Raw genomic sequence first — 17023 nt, 5'->3', positions numbered from 1 at the left:
GACCATATGAACGCTTGAGAACCGCAAAGCAGCTAACATCAAGAGGCTGCAGGAGATGAGACAAATGAGGAGGCATACAGACTGGTATAATATTATTCTGGGTGCAGATTCGATCAAATTGAGGCATTAGATGGCTCCCATGCCCATCGAGAACTAATAGTCGATATCTTCCCTTCGTACGAGCATTTATATGTGGAATGAAGTGATTTTGAAGCAATGATATGCCAATCTCGTCCGTAGTCCACCCATTAGGACTTTTATCGATTCTCCAGTCATGTGGTAAGCCTGTCTTATACCAGGCCTGTTAATGCACCTTCCCTTTGAAAATGATATATAGTGGTAGTACCCATCCTGCCGAATTGACTGATTTAATAACTGTGACCCATTCCTTATTCCCAGGCTGTAGAAGAGGCGGACGACCAGATGTTTCTGCTCCAGTGACTACTTTTGTAGTAGTAATCAGGCCTATTATATGTTGAGGTTATGGCTATAAGCATGTAGGGGAGAAGCTTCCACAAGCATCACTATAGAAGACAATATAATGATATGAAGGAGACTTTATTCCTGATTCTAATCAGATGTGGGCAACCTTGCGTATAAGCCTTATTGTAAGAAGCGGGGTATCGGCTTCCAATATGATGTATCACATCAGCTTTTATGACTACCGAATCCAGTTAGACCGGTATGTCATGAATTCCAACAGTATCCAACTACTACATGTAGTACTGTCGTGCCCTAGTATACAGCAATTATTCCCCCCCCCCCCCCCCTTCCCCACCTATAGTGCCCCCTCGTTGCTTTCCTCAGAACAATGTTTTTTGCTTTGTACGCTCGTTCAACAATGCCTTCACCTTCACTCTTTTGTTGCCGTATTCTTGGACTCTGGCTTCTGGCCAGCGTCTTTCCGCTCCTTGTCGCTTCCAAACATCACGACCCATGGGGTCATTTTGTGCACCGCGACCTGCACCACGGTGCTGCATCGCATGTCCGCAGAAATGCATCTTCTCCTGCCAGTTCAAACACGACGGCTCACTCGCTTCTTCTTTCCAATACGACGTCGGGGCCTACCCAGTTATTCAATATCTCGGATCTGACTATGTTCTCAAGTGACTGTGCCAATGCGCTGGCCGGATCGCTCAACTACTCTGCTGCCATTGGGTATTCGAGCTCTCTCTATGTCTGGGGTGGGCTGACGATGAACGATATAACGGCGCTGTGTACCACGGCCTGCTCCGACTCGATTTCCAGTTTCCGTGCCAATGTCCTGGAGGCCTGTGTCAATGATGTGTATACCGATGAACCCGCAAATGCGACAGCCTATGTGTATGGCATCGGGACCATGAATGATATCTACAATGTCGAAGGCGTTTCAGTCAAGCCCATTGCCTTGGTGGATTACTACTTCCTCAGCTACAACTTGACTTGCACGCAGGATGAGTACGTCCATTGACCTAACTAATTCCTGTGACAGCGCTGACAGCAATCAAGTTCGAATCCACCAAACTTCTGCTACGCCCTGACTGGAAATAACACGACGAATGGCACCGCTGTTGATCCGTGTGGCAACGGCGGTCTCGGGGCAATGCGAGCTCAGCTGGAGGATCCACGAATGTACGATGACGACCTCGCCAGCCAATATTCCGCCTCGGTCTTATGGTGCGGCGTAACGGCTCCTCCTCTGACAACACCAACCCCCCGTGTTCCTTGATGACCCGAAGTGAGCATTCCCCAACCCCTTTGGCGACACTTTCGAATTGGGTAACTGACCCGTGTCGAATAATCAGCACCGTCGTTGCGAATTACTCGGCAACCCCTACTTGCACGGGATCTTACGTCCCAGTCCCCACCGGCAGCACCTGCGACGAGTTTGCAGAGGCAAACTCCATCGCGACCGATCAGCTTCTGATGCTGAACGGCCTGGTCGGAGGCTGTGCCAACTAGCCTGGCAACCTCACCAGTCTTTGCGTCCAAGGCACCTGCGAACCCTACATTGTCCAGCAGAATGACACCTGCCTCAGCGTTGCCTCGGCACACAATATCACCCTCACTCAGCTGCTTTCTTGGAACCCGACCATTGATCCCATCTGTGCCAACTGCAACACCAAGATCGGACATGTTATCTGTGTCAGCAACCCAGTTGGGTACATCCAACCCAACATCACCGACATTGGATCAACCACGCCAACAACCGCAGTGCCCGTCCCGACGAATGCCATGAATGGATCCAACACGTACTGCGCCGAGTGGTACAATGTCAGCCCTGGAGATTTTGAGTAGCCGATTTCCCCCTTTAAGATTTTCCCCTTTATGACTGACGATCTCTGACTTTTTGTTCTAGACTGTGCCATGATCACCGTCAAGTACGGCATCACATTGAACGGCTTTTATTTCCTCAACCCGGAAATCAACTCCAACTGTACCAATCTTTGAGCCAGTAAGTTATCCGCTTGATCTACTCTCTCGCTGTAGATCTGTCTTTAACTCCTCTCCCTCGCAGATCAATCCTTTTGCGTTAAGCCCGTTGGAGACATTTCCACTTATCCGGGTTACCTGGGAACGGCCACGCCTACGATCTCCATCGCCTATGTGACTGACACCAGCATCATCTGGAGTAACCTTCCCACGGCGACGGCTCCGGTCTACCCGAACGTCACCACGACAGCAACGCCATATCCGCTTGCGAATGGCTCCCTGACAAATTGCTTCGAGATGTTCGACAACACGTATGGAAACATCACTTGCTATGAGGCCGCGTCGCTGTTTGGAGTCAACGTGCTCGACTTTGTGCGCTGGAACCCCAGCGTCCTGAATGGGCAGAATTATACCGTCGATGGCTGTACCCTGCAGAATCAGACGCAGTACTGCGGTTCCTTCTATAACCAAAGCCGTCAGTGATTCTATCAAAAATTGCCCACAAGAAAAAGAAAGCTCGTGCTAAATTTTCTACTATATATATAGTGGTGCCTTCCAGTACACTCGTCTATCCCCCTATTCCGACGGATATCACTGCCAATGCGACGACCCAGTGTCTGGACTGGTATCAAACCGAAAAGGGTGAGTTCTGTTTGTTTTCATGTGTTGTACCACAGTCTGGCCATTGTTAACGCCTCGTATAGGGGACACCTGCGACTACATCTGTCAGGCATTTGATATCCCGCTTTCTTCTTTTAGTACTGTGTGGCTGGACTCGGCTGGCAAGACGTCTCTTACAACATGACAACCACCTCTACGGCGACAGGGACCGTACCACCCATCACCACCACTACAGGAGGAGCACCGGCCCCCACCCAGTCCGGCGTCGTCGCCAACTGCCAGAAGTGGTACGTCGCCCAGAGCGGAGATACCTGTTACGGCATTGCCACGTCTTACAACATCACGCTGGACCAATTCTACGCCTGGAACCCGGCTGTTGGTGGTGAGTTCACACCTCTTACACTTTACCCTTTTTACCCTCTTGAACGAAGGGTCCTTTGGAATATTAATATATGTCATGTCTAGGTGACTGTTCCAGCCTCCAAGCGGGCGATGCATACTGTGTTGAAGCCCCGACAACCATCACAACCACCACCGCCAGCGCCACAACCTCCGCCACCACCACGAGCGTCACCCCTCCGGCACCAACGCAGTCGGGTATTCCAAGCAACTGTGACGCGTATGCTGTTGCCCAGTCCAGAGATGGGTGCCAGATTTTTGCAGACCGCAACAATATAACGCTGGCTGAGCTTTGTAAGTCTGTCTGACACTTTGGCTTGAGCAGGAACTAACCAGCATGACAACCCATAGACGAGTGGAATCCGGTGCTCAACAATGACTGCAAAAAGTAAGTGTACTCACTTATTTATTCATACAGCCAAGAACGTGACTAATTTTCGTTTCTTTCTGTTAGCTTCTGGGCCAACGAAGCGTACTGTGTCGGTGTATCCTCTTAGTCGAGGTGAATACGTAGGGTCCAGTCTGCGTGTCTGCATGTCTGCGTGTGTGTGAGGTGGTCAGGTCGATGAGATCTAAGCCTGCTTGTATTTACTCGGGACAACACTACACTACACTACACTACACTACACTATAGGGCTATGTCAACCTCCCCTCCCTGGGCATGTATGTACATAGGTATGTATGTATGTAGTCGTTGGTAAAAGTAAACTTCTCATACGTATGTATGGACATGTATGTGCATACTTCAAAGTTGAACAATAAAAAAGAAAAGATATAGTACATGTACATAAGAATAACCGCTAAACTTCAAGCATATGAACCGGTATAAGGAACGCTCAAGTCCTGCAGCTTTACTTCTAGGTTGGACTCTGACCCCGTATGCTGCCGGGCAGCGTCTCTCCAGACCTCTAAGACCCTCTCCTCCGGCTGAAACAAGATCATATCAGCCCAGGTCGCCGTCGCAGTTTTCCCCTTCACTTCGTACTGAAACCAATGGCGGCCTTGACCAGACGAAGTCTCCAGATGCATATACTTGAGCTTGGGCATCCGCTGCGCCGCCCGGCCCGCAGACACGTAGAACTCGTTGATCAACTCGGACGATACTTTTGTTCGAGAACTCTGCGGAAACCGATCCTCCAGTGGCGGCCGCAGGTGCTCCTGCATGCGCGAATATTGATCTTCAAGGTCGGAATCCCCGCCGCCATCAGCATCTTCTCCCTCCTCTGCGGGATTACGCTCAAAGTACCATCCCCCAGACGGAGTGGTGATTGTGTATTGCAGGCGGAAAGAGGTTAGCTTTGGCCAGGAGGGAAGCTGCGTGTCATCTTTTGGGGCAATGGGCCAGAAGAGCTCTTTCCCCACAACGATATCCTCCAGGTGGATCGCTGTTAGCTGCTGAGAAAAGTCCCGCAGCCGCGAACTCAGGGGGTCCTCTGCATTCCCGTCCACGAGATCCGCGGGAGAACGTGTCTGATTAGCTGGAGGCTCATTGTAGAAGACGAGATAAAAGTCTTCCACCGAGGAAGGCCAGAAATTAAAGTAGCAGACGAATTCTGCGTAATGCTTGTCAGCAAAGTTTCCTTGCACCACTGCTGGGTTTTGAGGGGGGTGGGGTTACCATTGCGATTCCGTTTCCTCAAAGCTAGATCTCGCTTTTCATTATCGAGCAGAACAAGACTTGCATTCTGCAATCGAGGAAGCTTCGACGCAATAATGGCGCACGAGGCCGGGGAGATTAGCCGCTGAAACCGGTACCCCGCGTCGACCGACAGTGTTGTGACGGCCCCTACGGCTGGAAGACCATCCAGACTCTCCTCCGAGAACTGCAGATAACACTTCTCGAACCTCCGTTCCAGGAGGTCCTTCGCCCGGTTCTTACGGGCCTCTTTCATACGTCGCTGGCCCTCCTTCCCGGGGACAGCGTCGCTGGGGGACTGCGCCTTGATCGAGAGATGGATGCCCGTCTGATCTTCAGGCCAGGACTGCAGAATCTTAAAGAGCGACTGGATAGTCCGTGTGAAAATCTCATTGTTCCGCCGGTGTTCCTCGGCGGTCTCGAACTTGGCGCGCGCCTCGACATCATACGACTCCAGCTGCACGAGCAGATTGACGTTGCGGACGTACGACCGGCGTCGCGCGTTCTGCGCCACAATCTGCTCGAACTCTGTCAGTCGCTGGGGCGTCGTCAGATGCAAGGTCGAGAAGGTGTGCCGCTCAACGATCATCTGCCAGTCCCGGCTCACGGTGGCATACTGGGCCACACGTGCCGGCTCCTGAATTTTATACGGGTTGAAGTTATCAGGGATGGTAAGATAGGAAATCACGCGCGCAGTGAGCTCCGGTGGGAGCGGATATCCCGCCATGATGGATTATTTCTCTTATCACTGTCAGTTATTCTTCTCCTGGCAGTTTCAATTGGGGTTACATCCTGAAAGGGGTTCGTTCCCTTCCAGAACATGCTCCAAGTACAGCGTGATATATGACCATTGCCTCACGTGATCAACTCCCTGCCCTAGCGGATGTTAATTTTCCTGCCTTTGGTAGCCGATAACTGCACAGTCTAGATTTGCTTCCGCTTCTCCACTTTTTTCCACGACGAAAGAGAGCAAGCAAGCACTAAAAAAATTCTCGCAGCCCTGTACGGAGTAAAGTTTAAATTTCCTAAAATGTTTGCAAAGCTTATTTGTTATTCTCGCGACGAAGCGAAGCTCCTATATTATTGTTTTACTGGAGCCCCCGTATTTTTATAAACAAGAGAAAAAAGTATATTAAGATTTAATTGCTTCTTACTAATTAAGGGCTGAAGGTTAACTAAGAATGTGTTAGGAGGAAAATCAACGAGAAACTCGGAATATATTATATATATATTGTTGGAGCCGCCGGCCTGGACATGCTGTAATTCGCCGAAAGCTAATGTCATTGTATTGCTTTTTGGTGGAGTTGCACCATATATAAGAAAGTATTGAGTGAGAAAAAAAAAAGGAAGGAAAGGAAATAAAGAAATTCTCAACGTCCTCCCTTCTCTCTTTCCAACCAAAAAAAAATAATCAAGCATTTATATAATAATTTTTATACATGTTTATGTGTACCACCTTTATGTGTGTTTTCAGATAGTCTTTTTCTGTCTGTCACGTCTTTTTGTTTTTGTTTTTCTATTTAACGAAGTAACACTCCAAGTAAAATAAAAGGGAGAGGCATCTGACAAATCAGACACTTGAATGTCGTTTGAAATACGGCCCCAAGGGCAAAGAGATCGACCAGAATGCAACTGTTGTGATTTCATGGGCTAAAATTTTGCGGGATCAGGAGCTATGGTATCTATATATCTTCCCCTAATGAAGAGAACTAGCTAAAGCAAGCACACAGTGGGCATGAAAACTATTTCGTGCAAATGGACGAAAATGAATTCAAGCCTGTTGAACAGCAGGCTGTTACTCCTCCTCCTGAGACATTGAGGCCTTTAATTATAAAGGCAATCAGGAAAAAGCCAGAAATTGGTGCTCTTTGGTTAGCGCGAGACAAAGATTGTGCCTTGTAAGTATCATCTGTAGCTGTTGGTTCAATATAATCGAGCTGATTATCCAGCACATTTGTATTATACGCCGGCACAACCACAGAAGGACTTCCTGAAGCTCGAACCTTTGATCAATGGGAGAGGGTTTTCGATAAAGATAACGATAAGGAGATAGTTATCAAAAAATCTTTGTGCCAGGCTAAAGATAAGGCTTAGAAAGGCTGGTCCCCTGAGGGGAGGGATGCAAGAACATGTTGCATCTAGGCAAAAGCGGAAAGGTTTGGCAAAAATCCTGGAATGGAAATTACTACGTACTCCGCCACCCAGAAATGGCACTCCACCACCGAGAAATGGCACTCAATCACCCAGAAATGGTACTCCACCACCCAGCAGCGGTACTCAACGCGAGCTCTAGACTATCAAAATGGGAGACTTATCAATGCTAGATCACCACGATATTCCTCTTATTGTTAGATACAGGATAGGGCTCTGAGGACCTGACACCTTGTTTTTTATACCCTCTGATTTGAAGTCCCATTTGAGTTGCGGAAGCATGAATTGGATTCATGCTAGCACCACTCCCTTGGCAACATTGTCCATTTGTGATCATGTGGCTATAGCAAGGCCTACGACACAGCCTGTGGAACTGCAAAGGAGCAAAGAAAGTGCAAGTCCACTATTATCTCAGTCTCCTTACACCATAGACTAATCAGGCATAAGACAGAAATTCCGCCACCGCTATCCTTAATCGGGAGCGATGCCCATCTATGCTGATGTCAGCAGACAAAGAGGTAACGTATTTCCCGGCTGTTTCGATCACCCGGTTGCTCCGATCACTAGAATACCCATACAAAATGCGTTTTTTTGTACGCTCATACCACAATGTCTATATTATATCCTGGCCTTTAATTTTAAAATCAGATTATATATAGGTATAACTACTTGTAAGAGAAATATAAGGTTAATATTATATATATTGCTTTTTAGATACCTATTTTTTAATTTTACATAAAAATTACACTGTATTTTATATTATTCCAGTAAATAATAGAGTAGACTGTGACGGATCCAATTCCAGGCAATAGAGCAGTTTCTTATCACTAGGAGCGATCTAAATTACAAGAGACTAGGCTGGGAGGAGAGGAGAAGAAGGAAGGGAGCCAGGTCGCTAGCGAGGCGATTTATGCAAGTATTCTGCCGTACCTATACCTCACCGCTTTTCTCACCGCTCACGTGACGACAGGCAAGTTGAATCGTCACATAGACTACTTCTGATTAATGCTGTATGCTGTAAATACTTTATAATTATAGTATATAAAATATCTCTTTAATATCTTTAAAGCTTGTTGAGATATGAGCGTACAAAAAAACGCATTTTGTATGGGTATTCTAGTGATCGGAGCAACCGGGTGATCGAAACAGCCGGGAAATACGTTAACTAGTTAACTATTAACTAACTAGTTAGTTAGTTAGGCGGTAGGCCGCCTATGTCACGTGGAATGGTTGAGGGAACTAAGTTCACTAGCGATCTTTCGTCTATGGAGTATGAGGTAAGCTGAGTACCTAGAGCTAGCCATCACGTGTGCCTAGTTCTTTTCCACTGAATGCGATATCACGATGGAAGCAAACTTTTTTTCCGGCGCCCATATCACAGTCATGTGATTAAGACTCCTGTAGGCCAGAAATGCCAGGAACGCATTATAGTGGGATCGAAGTTCCTGCGCCAATTCTAGCAGGCGATCGATTCAAATTCAGGCTCAAAGCACAGAAAATATAGATGGAGATGCCTCGACATCTTTCCACGTTTCGGCTACGGAGTTATGACTCTGCGAGACAGCACATTATTCCCGGTTTAGAACACTGGCTGTTAGAGCGCGCATTTTCACGGCGTTGCTGAAAATACACCATATGTGGAATGTCGCCTTCCAGAAAAAGAGCAGAATGAACATCTCAATCCAGTGTTTTCCTTGATCTATGAGGGAGTAAGTAAGACCCTTATTCATACAAGATCTCTGTGCTTATCCTTTGTAGCCTGCACAGGTTGTTTTGTCGAGAATTTCTGGACGTCGTTCCGTCCATGCAGATTTGCCATTCTACCTCGTGCCCCTCTTCCTATACGAGCCGTCGACCGTTGATGATATCCCTCTCGAGTTGGGAAAGGGTATTTATATCGATCTAAGGGTGCTGTTTGTGGGAAAGGCGGTTATGTCGACTATCATACCAACACGCTTCATAGCTCACTTTGATCCTCCTGCTATTCTCCCATGTGCCGACGAGGATGGTAGCTATAGGAAGATCCGGACAGTCCCCCATCTTGGTTGATTTGAGGCACTTGGAATTGGAGCCACCCCTGGTGTGAAAGGTCTGTCTCGGAAAACGGAGTTGTCGGATCACTTGCTTCCAGAAGATCAGTTCCATCCATTGTCTGGCTAGCTTCGCCGGCCTGCTGGAAATTGACCCATCCATGATTTGAGAAATTTATATCCGAAAGCATGCTGTCGGGATCACTTGCCCCTGGAGCATCACTTGCGACCAGTGGTAATAATGGGCATGGTGTTGTATGACTAGTACCCTGAAATATTGCTGTATTTTCCATCGGTCGCTGTCCCTGGGGGCAACATGCTTCGGCGGCGAGAGATGTTCGCATCCCCTTTCCTCATTGTTTAGCAACTTCCAATCTAGGATTCTAGGCACTAGCACTCACAGCTTGGATTTTCATGCAGCACAGAATTGACCGGATGGACAGGAACGCCTAACGGATCCCTTTGGAGAGGTGTTCTCTCCACAGGCGTCTGTCTGGAGGGGTGCGATGCGAAGACTGGTTGCATTGCTGCGTTGACCTTTGTGACACGCTCCAACGGCTTCGCGTCTTCCCCTTTTTTTTTTTTGAGGTGTCTTGTCGTAATTGATCTCAACAGCATACTCCAATGGTGTTATGCTCTTTCGCTTTTTTCGAGGTAACGAAATGATACCTGTCTCCTGACGGTATGGGAAGAAATTCCGGGGTGAGCAGCACCATGGAGCAGGAAGGACTTTGACTTGAACATCAGGTCTAAGACGCATGGTTTCTTTCACAATATTCTGGTAGTTTTCATTAGTTACTCCGCAGGTATGTACTGTCCCAGCACTGCGGAGACCTAACACGTTGCCAGGAAGTATTGGACCCGACAGACAGATGGAGACTGGCGGCCTCGTGTCGTACGCCTGTACGAACCGTCCGAAGTAATTACAGACTCGGAGTCTGAGTAACGAAGGCAGCATCAGTTGCACGGTGATACGCGGGACGCATCAGGCAGCGGCGAGGCCAAGCCGCGGCACTATCACCTCCCGGGAAACAGCTTCACGGCTGGCCATTCGCTCAGCCACTGCCCAGCCTGCGCCTTTTACGAGTGCCTTCGTTGCACTGTCCGCCAGCTCTCCCTTCAAAAGAACATCTCCCCCCGTTCAGTGCTCTTCCTGCCTCTGGCCGTCTTTGCTGCGCTTCTGCGTCTGTGTTCTTTGTCCAGAGCAGCCTGTCTGTTCGCCAGCGCCTCTGCCATTCCACGCCCTGTGTTTGGCGGCCACTCCCGCGACTGCATACGTCACCACCCATATCGCTTCTCCAAGCGACTACCATCATGGGCATCCTTCTACGGCGCGAGACCTGGTCAGTCCATCCGATCCAGCCGGATTTTTGGTAGATTATTGTTACTGACATCTGGAATAGCTACGTCGATGACTGGGGGATCGAGCGGTGTGAGACGTCCTGGTCTAGCTGGGGCCGATGGGTCGCCTTTGCTGTGATTGTCGCCATTTCTTTCATCATCTTCTTCCTCTTCGCGTATGTCTCCTTTTGCTTCTGGTTCCATACTTGAGCGACCGGAAAGCTGACTTGATGGTGTCGATAGATGGCTCTCCGCCCGTGCTCGCCGCCGACGAGGCCTGAATCCTTACCCGGGTACCTCCTGGATGGCACCTCCGCCGTACAACTCACATGACTATTCCAACCCTCCGCCGCAATACTCGCCCAATCCTCATCAGGGCTACTACGCTCCCAACCAGGGCCAGGGATACTTTGGGGGTCAGCAGACGGGGATTGAGTTGCAACAGCCACCGAATGCCTACCATGCCGGAGACCAGGTCTACCCGCCGCCTCCAGGCCCTCCTCCCTCGAAGACTTTTGCGAAATAAGGAAAGGAAAGCCTTGACATAGTGGGAGGCGTACGAATACCCTACGAATGATGATGAAACCGATGAAACCACCATTCCTGTAATTATTTGCTAAAACGTGCTTGCTGTCATTTCGGGATACGGAGGGCTGTTATCCCTCTTTGCTGCTTTTGCTTGTTGATATTGCTTGTTGATATTGCTTTGGTTCTGGTAAAAATTGGGGGAAGCTGGCGTCTTGCGTTTCGGTCTTTGCAGATATCCTGTTGCTCTCGGGTGTTTCTTACTGTGTCACGTGTCTATGATATGACTGTACAGTCTTGCTATCAAGTAATTTAGCCTGCATTTAATGGCTACCAAGTATTCTCTAATTACGGGAGAGCTTAGAGGCTGTAGCTACGAACCCATCCTTGGATCTATCAACCTAGTTGCGTGGAGAACGGGGATCGAGCGCACAATCGGGGCCTTAGCCGACGATCTCAATAAGGCGGGAAAAACTGCGGGTGACAGCAGAGTAATATTAATGACTCAGGAACAAACCATCAAATGACTTGATTGAGGTCGACTTACAGCTACCCAGGCACAGGAGGTGTTCAGGAAAATGAAAAGCAAGCAGCAGTTGCGGCGAGAAAGAGTTACTCGTATGATTGATGACGACGAACGCTGGGCCGGCGGAGGAGCGGTGGCTGGCCGTGCCGCTCTTTCCCCAGTCGGGCAGTTGGACAGCGGCTCAGCCCCTCCTTCCTTTGCTCGCGCCTGCCGGCAGTCAGGAGGAGACTCGCGCCTTCTTTATTTATTAATCGCATCGCCTGCCCTGCTGGTCGAAGGTTGGACGGCTCTCGTTTCTCTCTTGTCCCTCTTTCAGGTTTTTCTGCATCGTCACTCGTTTCTCTCGTCAGCTGTTGCATAGCGCACGATACGATTAATTCACATCCTTGATAGTCTTATCGCGACCGTGCCAGACATCTCTCAAGGGGGGCTGTGCTTTTCTCACTGGGGATTCTCGTGTCACTCGTTCGCCCTCTGGAACAGCTGCGCCTGCTGTATCTTCGCTCTCTCTGCCTTTTAATTAAGCTGTGTCGTCTGTCTGGTCTGGTTCCTGAGCCAGCCTCGTGGATCGCTCCACAACTAGTCTATCGATCCTTCGACCACGCGCCAACTGTGGTTCTTCGCTCGTTTGCAGTCTGCATCCGGATGCGGCCGTATAAGCCACGCTCTCTGTCCTGCTTCGATAGGCGCCCTGCACCCACCAGTCTCTCCGTGCCAGAAACGTGATTCGCCCATTTACCTGTTGCCTGTCAGGAACTCCACCTTCTAGGTATACTATACGAAAGGCTGTATCTCGCCAGGCTAGAAAATCAAAGGAATATTCCACGCGACGGCGCTGGGCTCAATTCCTGCAGGGAAATAATTCGCAAGCTGCAGTCTTGCGATATTTCGCTACCATGCGTCCCGTGGATGCCATGCTGCTGTCGGCGCGTGATGCCGTAAGCGACATTAAATCCGCCCCCTCGACGTTTTCGAGTTGGCATAATTGCATGCAAAAGGCCTACTGCAAGTACGTTTCTCGCGCTCTGCCGTCAGCCAGCGGGCTTTGATCGTGAAATTGACTGTCAACTCTTTCTAGATGGCCAGCGATCGTTGGTATCATCGTCGGTTCCCTGATTCTTATCAGTATCGTCGGCTGCATCATCAGCTGTGTCTGCTGTGGTGTCCAATGCTGTAGAGGATGTTGCGGTTGCTTCTACGACTGTTGTGAATGCTGTTGTGGATCTTCTCGCCATGGGGGAAGATCCAAGTACGCTGATCCTCCCGCTCCGTACTATCATCAACCCCCGCCGCCTCCTGCCAACATGAACTATGGGTATCAGCAGTCGCCTGCACCGCCTGCGTATAGAGGGCCTCGCACGGCACAGTTTGATCATCCGTCATCTAAGGTCAATGACGATGCGCTGCCGGCGATGCCAACGTGGGCTGACGCGCCAACAAGAAGGGTTAAGGATACGAGTCCCGTCTCCGAGGATGTCGAGATGAATCGGTTGGATGCGCCGACTCATGCAGGCACAGGCACGATTCCCACGACAGGGAGAGTGTCCAGAGGGGGGTATACTGAGCTTCCTAGCTCCGCTGCCAGTCCGCCGCCCGTCCAGGAGGGTTACCGCGGAGCTGAGCCGTCGCATTTTCCCAAGCCTCCTAGTCCTCAAGCAGCAGGCTATGGTCCTCGCGCCGCTCCGGCGCCCTACCGTGGGTTTGAGAATCCGGGGCCGGCTCCGGCCAGTCGAGCGCCTAACTTCCACACTCCCAGGCCATACGATGGGCTTGCTCCGTCGTCGCCTACTGCACGGCAACCTCCTTATCCGTCGTATGACCAGCCACAGCAGCCACAGCAGACTCAGCAGCCTTACAACGCATTGTCACCAAGCATTGCTGCCCCGAGGATTCCTTCCCCTCCAGCACAACAGCCTGCTTATGCGGCGTATGAGCCACAGCCGCAGCAACCGTACCGCGCAATGTCGCCGAGGATAGCTTCTCCGAGGATCCCTTCCCCGGCACCTCCGACGCAACCTGCTCATGAACAGCAGCCACAGCAATCTTACCAGGCATACTCACCGGGTGTTCATTCCACTTCCCCGCCTCCTACGGAGGTCGCTCAGGAGACGAATGACCGGCCCCCGAGTCTGCTGCAGGCGGGACGAAAGCCTGTGCCGAACTCGTGGAGAAGCGTTTAGCCATGCTTGCGATCTTTCTATATCATCGTTTGTATGAGTGATTCTACGGTTCCATGAACGCCTGCGGAGTCGGGTGACTTAGGAGTAAATATCTGACGTTCACAGCTACGTGTTTGATCTTGATATGGTAATTCAGGCTTCCAGACGATGATTTCGACTTGTTGTATTTGTTTCGATGGAATGTCCGGAATCTGATTATTTTCGTTGATTTCTTTCGAAGGACTTTGTTCAACAGGTTTGTATGTTGGCGTTCGGAGGTGCAGGTCTCACCAGTGATTGCGCCGGTCCAGTCGCAATTTTGGGAGTAAAGCGCCGTTTGACCTTCTTCATGTACATATTGAGTTTGAGACGAACAAGCGATTATGAAATCCCTCTCCAGACTTGGCCTGATCCATCATAATAAAGTGGAATGTATCATTTGGGCGTCTCTGAAATTCAAGGACCGTCTTCTCTGCCCTGACACTCCTGTCGTTGACGCTAACCCGAACAGGCATATCGACACAAGAAGCGTCGCAGAAGCGTGAGAACTCCTGAACCCGCGACACTCAGCTCGAGATCAAACAACCAATAGTCTTGTCTATTATTATAGCTGTTCGTTCACTGGTCTCCTGAACCGAGACGACAGGAGGAACACCATAAAACAGCCTGTCTGCTTCATCTTACCGCTGGAGCTGTCACTTACGGAGTATACGGAGTTCTCTGTACAGAGTACTGTACGATCAGTTCTCGCCAGCTTTGTCTGACGCCAAGCAATGACTATGCCTGACAGGACTCCTGATGGGAAATTGGGAAATTTCGGTCTGGATTGGTGGGAAGTCTTTCTCGACCGCTTTGCATCTGTGCCTGGCCATCTCATTTCTATGGCTGGATCTGCGTCAGGTAGATTGATTGCTCCAGAGAGAGATCTAGACTAGATGCTAGATGCTCTAGACTAGCGTTTTTTTGGGCTGTCATGAGATGAGGGTTTCGGTATGTCGTTCCGTATTGCCCTTACTGTATGTAGATACAATGGTTCCTGCGATTGATTGATATATAAATCAACGTCAGACTCGTCTTTTTTCTTTCTTTCCTTTTTTACTTCCTGCCTTGTCAGCGATTGATCAGTCGTCCAAAGCATTTTCTTCTTGCGATTGTCTTTCTTTCTTTTCCGTTTACTTGCTAGCTCAAGTCGCTCTTTGATAGAGCAGTGTTACTATTATTGCCTTTCGATTTTTTCTTCCAACTGAGCCGGTCTCTTTTCTTCTATATACTTCGATTCGGTGTATATATTAGCTTGCATTTTGGACAACTTCTCCTATCTGTCCAGACGAGAACGCATATCAACACGGCAACATGAAGGCGGCACTCTTCCAGCTCACTTGCCTTGCCGTCCTGGCCACTGCTATACCACTCCCTGGCACTGGCGATCTCGACCTCGTGGCCCGCGAAGTCCCGCAGGAGCACTCTCATCAGAAGATTCTAACGGCGGTTGCAAAGTCGTTGAACCTGAACAACCCTGCTAAGATTGTGGATCCTGTATTTGCTCTTCTGGGCAATGCAGCAGCAGCAGCCGGCGCAGGCTCAATCACCGACCCAGACTGCCTCCAACAAGCCGTCGCCGACCAAGCCTTCACCAACGCCAAAGCACAAGGCGACATCGAGGGCATGACGGCAGCGCTGATCTTCCGCACGCTGGAGCGCAACACGGGCGCGGTGGGCAACAAGAGCGCGCCCTGCACGAGCCTGCAGGCCGTCAACCCGGAGATCGCGGCGCTGCAGCAGCATCAGGACCCTGCGTCGGAGGGCGCGGCCGCCCTCAACAAGCAGATTGCGCTCGATCTGGCGGTGCAGATCGCTAAGATTGGCGGGAACCCGCAGGATGCGATTCAGAGTGGAACGTTTGCGCCGGGGCAGATTGGCGATCCGACTGCTAGGGGGAATTCATGTGAGTATACACTTCCTAATAGGTGATATGTTCAGATGCTGATGTTTGGCTAGGTGACGACCCAAACGACGCAGAGGGATGCATCTTCACGCAGAACCTCCTCGTCCCGGACGTGACGGCCGATGAGATCAATGCGGCTGTTGCGTCGGCTGGTATAGCTGTCAGTGCTGCTGCCACAGCAACAGCTACAGCGACAGCAGCTGCGACAGCAGCAACGACAACAGCATCAGCCTGTGCAGCCGCAAATCCGACAACCAGTCCCTCCTCCTCCTCCTCCTCCTCCTCAAACACTACGCCTACAACCAGCACTCTCGACCTAGGCACCTGCAACGGCAGTTCCCCCTTCATCGTCTTCGGCCCAGGCTTCGACGGACGCAACGAGGACTCGTTTGAGCCTGCCGACGAGACAACGTTCAACCACGGGTCGGCGCTGAACATCGGCGTCATCGCCGATTTCATCTGCCAGCGGCTGGTCAGTCCGTGCAATGCGCCGCAGAGCACGATCGATGCGTGTAATGCGGGGACGCAGGCGGCGACGGCGGCTGGGGTGGAGGGACAGGCGGCTGCTGATGCGTTTAATGCGAAGTTGGCTTGAGGAGAACAGACGGGAAGTGAATATTCATGGGAGGGGATGGTTGTTGTGATTGTGAGGATGTCGTTGAAGTCGATGTGATGTTGATATCAGGATGAATAGCAGTATATTTACGCGAAGGAACGAGAGTCGAGGTATGTGTATCATGAGTTATTATTATATCTGAAGGTATATTTCATACGTGTATGTATCGCCAGATTAACTGCCAAAAAAAAATACCTCTCTCTACCAATACCACGAGTATTTTTCTTATGGATTTCTTCTGCATGTCTGTATGCATACCTACACGTACTAGTAGTACAGTACATACGTAAATCGATCAGTCAAGGCATACCACTGAGCTAGCTGAATAGAAAAAATAACTGCTCAATTCACAAGGCCATGAAATCTACAAGTAGCAAAAGAACGAAGTGGTGACATCCATGCATGAAGAGTGGACGTGCGGGGTGATACTATATTCGATTGCATTCCTTCAATTAAGCCGTGTATTTAGCCGGTCTACCTTATACAGAGTATCTCCATCCATGTAGAATAACATCCATCATCCATCCTGTCAGAACAACACAATCCAGTATAATTAGACAGACAAGCATACAATTCCAAACCACAAACTCTAATAATTTAATACAATCAACCACTCTCACTCACTCATCCCAATCCATTCCATCCCATTCCATACCTTCTAC

General features: G+C 49.9%; 7 protein-coding genes across 7 annotated transcripts; 6 read left to right on the top strand and 1 right to left on the bottom strand.

Moving 5' to 3' along the window:
- Nucleotides 1-841: 841 nt before the first annotated feature.
- Nucleotides 842-3866, top strand: T310_2853 (uncharacterized protein; the record flags this gene model as incomplete). Its single annotated transcript, XM_013474285.1, has 10 exons — nucleotides 842-1437; nucleotides 1489-1656; nucleotides 1959-2231; nucleotides 2339-2434; nucleotides 2601-2887; nucleotides 2959-3054; nucleotides 3200-3415; nucleotides 3499-3726; nucleotides 3784-3820; nucleotides 3851-3866. The coding sequence occupies 10 exons, from the start codon at nucleotides 842-844 to the stop codon at nucleotides 3864-3866; spliced, it is 2013 nt and encodes a 670-aa protein (XP_013329739.1).
- Nucleotides 3867-4239: 373 nt separating this feature from the next.
- On the bottom strand, nucleotides 4240-5795 carry T310_2852 (uncharacterized protein; the record flags this gene model as incomplete). The annotated part of the gene is made up of 2 exons (XM_013474284.1): nucleotides 4240-4985; nucleotides 5051-5795. 2 exons carry the CDS (start codon nucleotides 5793-5795, stop codon nucleotides 4240-4242), a joined length of 1491 nt encoding a protein of 496 aa, XP_013329738.1.
- A 1028-nt stretch (nucleotides 5796-6823) lies between these two features.
- On the top strand, nucleotides 6824-7361 carry T310_2851 (uncharacterized protein; the record flags this gene model as incomplete). Its single annotated transcript, XM_013474283.1, has 2 exons — nucleotides 6824-6966; nucleotides 7163-7361. The coding sequence occupies 2 exons, from the start codon at nucleotides 6824-6826 to the stop codon at nucleotides 7359-7361; spliced, it is 342 nt and encodes a 113-aa protein (XP_013329737.1).
- A 1084-nt stretch (nucleotides 7362-8445) lies between these two features.
- Nucleotides 8446-9268, top strand: T310_2850 (Uncharacterized protein; the record flags this gene model as incomplete). Its single annotated transcript, XM_013474282.1, has 3 exons — nucleotides 8446-8496; nucleotides 8818-8928; nucleotides 8978-9268. The coding sequence occupies 3 exons, from the start codon at nucleotides 8446-8448 to the stop codon at nucleotides 9266-9268; spliced, it is 453 nt and encodes a 150-aa protein (XP_013329736.1).
- Nucleotides 9269-10563: 1295 nt separating this feature from the next.
- On the top strand, nucleotides 10564-11116 carry T310_2849 (uncharacterized protein; the record flags this gene model as incomplete). Its single annotated transcript, XM_013474281.1, has 3 exons — nucleotides 10564-10622; nucleotides 10653-10766; nucleotides 10834-11116. The coding sequence occupies 3 exons, from the start codon at nucleotides 10564-10566 to the stop codon at nucleotides 11114-11116; spliced, it is 456 nt and encodes a 151-aa protein (XP_013329735.1).
- A 1421-nt stretch (nucleotides 11117-12537) lies between these two features.
- On the top strand, nucleotides 12538-13821 carry T310_2848 (uncharacterized protein; the record flags this gene model as incomplete). Its single annotated transcript, XM_013474280.1, has 2 exons — nucleotides 12538-12650; nucleotides 12720-13821. The coding sequence occupies 2 exons, from the start codon at nucleotides 12538-12540 to the stop codon at nucleotides 13819-13821; spliced, it is 1215 nt and encodes a 404-aa protein (XP_013329734.1).
- A 1332-nt stretch (nucleotides 13822-15153) lies between these two features.
- On the top strand, nucleotides 15154-16340 carry T310_2847 (uncharacterized protein; the record flags this gene model as incomplete). The annotated part of the gene is made up of 2 exons (XM_013474279.1): nucleotides 15154-15745; nucleotides 15799-16340. 2 exons carry the CDS (start codon nucleotides 15154-15156, stop codon nucleotides 16338-16340), a joined length of 1134 nt encoding a protein of 377 aa, XP_013329733.1.
- Between the last annotated feature and the right edge of the window lie 683 nt (nucleotides 16341-17023).

The sequence above is a fragment of the Rasamsonia emersonii genome (assembly GCF_000968595.1).
Source record: "Rasamsonia emersonii CBS 393.64 chromosome Unknown ctg1118621760041, whole genome shotgun sequence".
NCBI classification, from domain to species: Eukaryota; Fungi; Ascomycota; class Eurotiomycetes; order Eurotiales; family Trichocomaceae; genus Rasamsonia; species Rasamsonia emersonii.
This window is presented reverse-complemented; position numbering and strand designations above follow the sequence as displayed.